Source organism: Pelodiscus sinensis, chromosome 30 (assembly GCF_049634645.1).
Source record: "Pelodiscus sinensis isolate JC-2024 chromosome 30, ASM4963464v1, whole genome shotgun sequence".
Classification (NCBI taxonomy): domain Eukaryota; kingdom Metazoa; phylum Chordata; order Testudines; family Trionychidae; genus Pelodiscus; species Pelodiscus sinensis.
Genome location: NC_134740.1, coordinates 14,521,739 through 14,528,105, shown reverse-complemented (window position 1 = coordinate 14,528,105; position 6,367 = coordinate 14,521,739). Strand labels below are relative to the sequence as shown.

The window sequence follows — 6,367 nt, the reverse complement described above, 5'->3', positions numbered from 1 at the left end:
GAGGCTGAGGGGTGGGGGGCACTGGCGGAGTGGGGGGTGCGTAAGGCCCAAGGAGGAGGCTGAGGGGTGGGGGGCACTGGCGGAGTGGGGGGTGCGTAAGGCCCAAGGAGGAGGCTGTGGGGTGGGGGGCGCTGGCGGAGTGGGGGGTGCGTAAGGCCCAAGGAGGAGGCTGTGGGGTAGGGGGCACTGGTGGAGTGGGGGGTGCGTAAGGCCCAAGGAGGAGGAGGCTGAGGGGTGGGGGCACTGGTGGAGTGGGGGGTGCGTAAGGCCCAAGGAGGAGGAGGCTGAGGGGTGGGGGGCACTGGCGGAGTGGGGGGTGCGTAAGGCCCAAGGAGGAGGCTGTGGGGTGGGGGGCACTGGTGGAGTGGGGGGTGCGTAAGGCCCAAGGAGGAGGCTGTGGGGTGGGGGGCACTGGTGGAGTGGGGGGTGCGTAAGGCCCAAGGAGGAGGCTGAGGGGTGGGGGGCACTGGCGGAGTGGGGGGTGCATAAGGCCCAAGGAGGAGGCTGAGGGGTGGGGGGCACTGGCGGAGTGGGGGGTGCATAAGGCCCAAGGAGGAGGCTGAGGGGTGGGGGGCACTGGCGGAGTGGGGGGTGCTGAAGGCCCAAGGAGGAGGCTGTGGGGTGGGGGGCACTGGTGGAGTGGGGGGTGCGTAAGGCCCAAGGAGGAGGCTGTGGGGTGGGGGGCACTGGTGGAGTGGGGGGTGCGTAAGGCCCAAGGAGGAGGCTGTGGGGTGGGGGGCACTGGTGGAGTGGGGGGTGCGTAAGGCCCAAGGAGGAGGAGGCTGTGGGGTGGGGGGCACTGGTGGAGTGGGGGGTGCATAAGGCCCAAGGAGGAGGCTGAGGGGTGGGGGGCACTGGCGGAGTGGGGGGTGCATAAGGCCCAAGGAGGAGGCTGAGGGGTGGGGGGCACTGGCGGAGTGGGGGGTGCTGAAGGCCCAAGGAGGAGGCTGTGGGGTGGGGGGCACTGGTGGAGTGGGGGGTGCGTAAGGCCCAAGGAGGAGGCTGTGGGGTGGGGGGCACTGGTGGAGTGGGGGGTGCGTAAGGCCCAAGGAGGAGGCTGTGGGGTGGGGGGCACTGGCGGAGTGGGGGGTGCTGAAGGCCCAAGGAGGAGGCTGTGGGGTGGGGGGCACTGGTGGAGTGGGGGGTGCGTAAGGCCCAAGGAGGAGGCTGAGGGGTGGGGGGCACTGGTGGAGTGGGGGGTGCGTAAGGCCCAAGGAGGAGGCTGAGGGGTGGGGGGCGCTGGCGGAGTGGGGGGTGCGTAAGGCCCAAGGAGGAGGCTGAGGGGTGGGGGGCACTGGCGGAGTGGGGGGTGCGTAAGGCCCAAGGAGGAGGCTGTGGGGTGGGGGGCACTGGTGGAGTGGGGGGTGCTGAAGGCCCAAGGAGGAGGCTGAGGGGTGGGGGGCGCTGGCGGAGTGGGGGGTGCGTAAGGCCCAAGGAGGAGGCTGAGGGGTGGGGGGCGCTGGCGGAGTGGGGGGTGCGTAAGGCCCAAGGAGGAGGCTGAGGGGTGGGGGGCACTGGCGGAGTGGGGGGTGCGTAAGGCCCAAGGAGGAGGCTGTGGGGTGGGGGGCACTGGTGGAGTGGGGGGTGCTGAAGGCCCAAGGAGGAGGCTGAGGGGTGGGGGGCGCTGGCGGAGTGGGGGGTGCGTAAGGCCCAAGGAGGAGGCTGTGGGGTGGGGGGCACTGGTGGAGTGGGGGGTGCTGAAGGCCCAAGGAGGAGGCTGAGAGGTGGGGGGCGCTGGTGGAGTGGGGGGTCGCGTAAGGCCCAAGGAGGAGGCTGAGGGGTGGGGGGCACTGGTGGAGTGGGGGGTGCGTAAGGCCCAAGGAGGAGGAGGCTGTGGGGTGGGGGGCACTGGCGGAGTGGGGGGTGCGTAAGGCCCAAGGAGGAGGAGGCTGAGGGGTGGGGGGCGCTGGCGGAGTGGGGGGTGCGTAAGGCCCAAGGAGGAGGAGGCTGAGGGGTGGGGGGCACTGGTGGAGTGGGGGGTGCGTAAGGCCCAAGGAGGAGGCTGAGGGGTGGGGGGCACTGGTGGAGTGGGGGGTGCGTAAGGCCCAAGGAGGAGGCTGAGGGGTGGGGGGCACTGGCGGAGTGGGGGGTGCGTAAGGCCCAAGGGGGAGGCTGTGGGGTGGGGGGCACTGGCGGAGTGGGGGGTGCTGAAGGCCCAAGGAGGAGGCTGAGGGGTGGGGGGCACTGGCGGAGTGGGGGGTGCTGAAGGCCCAAGGAGGAGGCTGAGGGGTGGGGGGCACTGGTGGAGTGGGGGGTGCGTAAGGCCCAAGGAGGAGGCTGAGGGGTGGGGGGCACTGGTGGAGTGGGGGGTGCGTAAGGCCCAAGGAGGAGGCTGAGGGGTGGGGGGCACTGGTGGAGTGGGGGGTGCGTAAGGCCCAAGGAGGAGGCTGAGGGGTGGGGGGCACTGGCGGAGTGGGGGGTGCGTAAGGCCCAAGGAGGAGGCTGTGGGGTGGGGGGCACTGGCGGAGTGGGGGGTGCGTAAGGCCCAAGGAGGAGGCTGTGGGGTGGGGGGCACTGGTGGAGTGGGGGGTGCGTAAGGCCCAAGGAGGAGGCTGAGGGGTGGGGGGCACTGGTGGAGTGGGGGGTGCGTAAGGCCCAAGGAGGAGGCTGTGGGGTGGGGGGCACTGGCGGAGTGGGGGGTGCGTAAGGCCCAAGGAGGAGGCTGTGGGGTGGGGGGCACTGGTGGAGTGGGGGGTGCGTAAGGCCCAAGGGGGAGGCTGTGGGGTGGGGGCACTGGCGGAGTGGGGGGTGCATAAGGCCCAAGGAGGAGGCTGAGGGGTGGGGGGCACTGGTGGAGTGGGGGGTGCGTAAGGCCCAAGGAGGAGGCTGAGGGGTGGGGGCACTGGTGGAGTGGGGGGTGCGTAAGGCCCAAGGAGGAGGCTGTGGGGTGGGGGGCACTGGTGGAGTGGGGGGTGCGTAAGGCCCAAGGAGGAGGCTGAGGGGTGGGGGGCACTGGCGGAGTGGGGGGGTGCGTAAGGCCCAAGGAGGAGGCTGTGGGGTGGGGGGCACTGGTGGAGTGGGGGTCGCGTAAGGCCCAAGGAGGAGGCTGAGGGGTGGGGGGCACTGGTGGAGTGGGGGTCGCGTAAGGCCCAAGGAGGAGGCTGTGGGGTGGGGGGCACTGGCGGAGTGGGGGGTGCGTAAGGCCCAAGGAGGAGGCTGTGGGGTGGGGGGCACTGGTGGAGTGGGGGGTGCGTAAGGCCCAAGGAGGAGGCTGTGGGGTGGGGGGCACTGGTGGAGTGGGGGGTGCGTAAGGCCCAAGGAGGAGGCTGTGGGGTGGGGGGCACTGGTGGAGTGGGGGTCGCGTAAGGCCCAAGGAGGAGGCTGAGGGGTGGGGGGCACTGGTGGAGTGGGGGGTGCGTAAGGCCCAAGGAGGAGGCTGTGGGGTGGGGGGCGCTGGCGGAGTGGGGGGTGCATAAGGCCCAAGGAGGAGGAGGCTGAGGGATGGGGGGCACTGGTGGAGTGGGGGGTGCGTAAGGCCCAAGGAGGAGGCTGTAGGGTGGGGGGCACTGGTGGAGTGGGGGTGCGTAAGGCCCAAGGAGGAGGCTGTGGGGTGGGGGCACCGGCAGAGCTGTGGGTCTCCGGGCTAGGCAGGGGCGAGGGTGGCAGCCCAGGTGGGCGTCCCTTGGCCAGCGTCGGCCTGGCTAACGCAGGTCACTACAGCCGTGGGGACCCCTCGGCCGGGCCCTCAGAGCGGGCCCCTGGCAGGCGGGCGCTGGGGCATAGCGCAGTCTCTGGAAAGCGGCTGGCTCGGCTCTGCCCCTGCCCTGCAATCGCACCGGCCCTCGTGGGGCAGGCACACCCCGAGACTGCGGCGGGGCCCTCAGCTCCGGTCGGATCTGTGCTGCACCCTCCCCGCCCGCGCCTGGCTTGCAGGGCTGCCACTTTGCATTGCCAGCGTCGGTGAAATCGCACCCACCCAGCTGGTTCCCGGATTTTCCCTCCCACACCTCCCGCCTCGGGGCCGCCCGGGCTCTATATAACCTGCACCAAGACGGCAGGAGGACCAGGACGGGATTCAGCTCCGCAGAGACTCGGATCCATCGCGCCGACGCCCGCAGAGGAACAAGGACTCAGGTGAGGTGCCGGAGACCCCACTGGCGTGCAGGGGGGAGCGGGGACAGTGTCACATGGGGCAGAACCAGCAAGGGAGGCAGTGTGGTCTAGTGGTTAGAGCTGGGGGGAGGAGGCTGGCAGTCAAGATTCCTGGTTGACTTGGGTTGGGGGCCTGTCGGCCAGGAGATGGGCAGGGGGTTAAGGAGCCGGTGACTGCCCGGATGGGCTCCAGTCACGTTCCCCTCCAATAAGAAATGCCGTGGACACAGGGGCTGTGTCTACACTCATGGCTTCTTGCGTGAGTAATATGCAAATGAGGCTAAGCGTGGAATATTGCCCAGTCTCATTTGCATACCGAATGAGCCACCATTTTTTTTAGAAGAGGCTCTTGGTCAAGAAGGAGCGTCTGCACTCCCCTTCTCGCGCCATGCCGGTCTTCCTGAAAAGAAATCGCTGTAAGGCGTTGCGCCAGAGGGGTTTCTTGTGCAAGAACGGGCAGTGCAGACGCTCCTTCTTGTACAAGAGCCTCTTCTAAAAAAAATGGTGGCTCATTAGGTATGCAAATGAGGCTTGGCGATATTCCACGCTTAGCCTCATTTGCATATTACTGGAGCAAGAAGCCGCGAGTGCAGACAGCCCTGGAGAGGGAATCGTGCACCCCGGCCTCTCTGGGGCTTTGGGCGCCCGGAGGAACTGGGCACCATGGAGGGGGAGGGTGACAGACCCCCTGAGCTGAGCACTCCCGCCCGTTCGCCTCTGTCTCTGCCCAGGCGCCGGGTGGCGGCGGGGGGGGGGGGGGCACCGCGAGGTGTGTAGCCGCCCCACAGCTCCGTGCAATCCCCTCCGTGCAATGCTACGCTGCGATCCCGTCTCCCCCCGCCCGGGGCGTGAAGCCCTCGGATGTGGGAGCCCTGCAGGGCGAGGGACCCTGCTGCCCAGGCGGGTTTGGGCTCCGTCTCGGAGCAAAGCGACGTGCCCAGAATGCAGCGACTGTCAGAAATGGGGGGCTTGGGGGCGCTGTATCCAGGGAAAAGCTCTGCCACGGGCCTCCAAATTGGGACCCCCGAGCCTCCCTGCAGCCCCCTTGGGGTGCAGCAAAAGTCGAGGCAACCCAGTACCCCCAGATTGCACAGCACGTAGGGCGGCCCCTTGGACTCACAGCGCCGGGTCTCACCCCCCCGACAGCAGAGTCCTCGCGCTGCAAGTCTGAGGGTGCGGGCCTGGGCAGGGTGGGAGGGGGGACGGGTGGGGGGGGCTCCGGGGGCAGAGTGGGTGGGAGGGGGGACGGGTGTGGGTGGGCTCCGGGGCAGAGTGGGTGGGTGGGGGATAATGGGATGAGCAGTGGGGTTCGGGCCCCACGATCTCCATCCATCTCCCGCCTCTCCCCACTGCAGCTCCCCCCGGCCCAGCCATGGCTCTGAAAGGTTCCTGCGCCGCGCTCCTGCTGCCCCTGGCCCTGCTGGGCGCATGGCTGGCTCTGGCCAGCGGGCAGCCAAATCCGTCTCCATCCAACGACCTCTTCCTGCGGCGGCGCTGGGACAACCCGAAGACGCCAGCCCCCAGCGGCACCAAATACTGCAGCCTGCTGACACGCTGCCGAGGGATCTCCAAGCAGAACAACACCTTCATCCACGCCCCCATCGCGTCCATCAACGGGGTCTGCGCTAAGAAGCCGAACGGGAAGGTGACAAGCCAAGGCCCTTTCAAGCTCACCAGCTGCAAATTCCAGGGATCCACCTACATTGGCACAAGCTTGTCCAAAAAGATTCGCGTGACGTGTAAGAGCGGGGTCCCTGTGACCTTTGTGAAGGTCGTCAACTAGAGGGCTGCAGGGACGCTCCAGCATCTCCGCTCCCTGCTCCCCCGCTACCCTAGAGCCTGCTGGCCAGTAGGGCCGCCCCTTCCCCGCCCCCTCACCCATCTGCCCCAGAGAAACGAGGCCTTCCAGCCTGGCCCTCCTGAGATCCCGGGCTCCACCTGAGCGCGGCTGATCCCCGCTCCCCGCCATGTGCCATTAGCCGCGTCCTGGTGCGGGGCCGGTTCCCCTCTGTCTGCGACTTCCTGGGCTTCCTAAGCGCAATAAACGGACCCGCCAAGCAGCCGCCGGTGTGTGTGTGCGATGCCTTGGGGGTCCAGGGAGGGTCTTTGACGGGAAGGGGACCCGGGAGACCGGACAGCCCCTCAGCCCGGTGAGACCTGCTGGGAGTGAGGCTGGTCTAGCCGCTGAGACGGGGGCTCCCGGTTTCCATCCTGTTCCATCTGTGAGTGGAGAGCGGGGCAGGAGCTGGGACTCCTGGGTCCTTTCCCCAACGTT

General features: G+C 68.8%; 1 protein-coding gene across 1 annotated transcript; it reads left to right on the top strand.

The window, feature by feature from the left end:
• The first annotated feature begins 5,464 nt into the window (after positions 1 to 5,464).
• LOC142821321 (ribonuclease-like) lies at positions 5,465 to 5,875 on the top strand. The gene has a single exon (XM_075912200.1). It carries the CDS (start codon positions 5,465 to 5,467, stop codon positions 5,873 to 5,875), a length of 411 nt encoding a protein of 136 aa, XP_075768315.1.
• The last annotated feature ends 492 nt before the right edge of the window (positions 5,876 to 6,367 follow it).

What these genes read in the sequence shown, in the direction of transcription:
- LOC142821321 (XM_075912200.1), top strand. Translation starts at nt 5,465, where the DNA reads ATGGCTCTGAAAGGTTCCTGCGCCGCGCTCCTGCTGCCCCTGGCCCTG.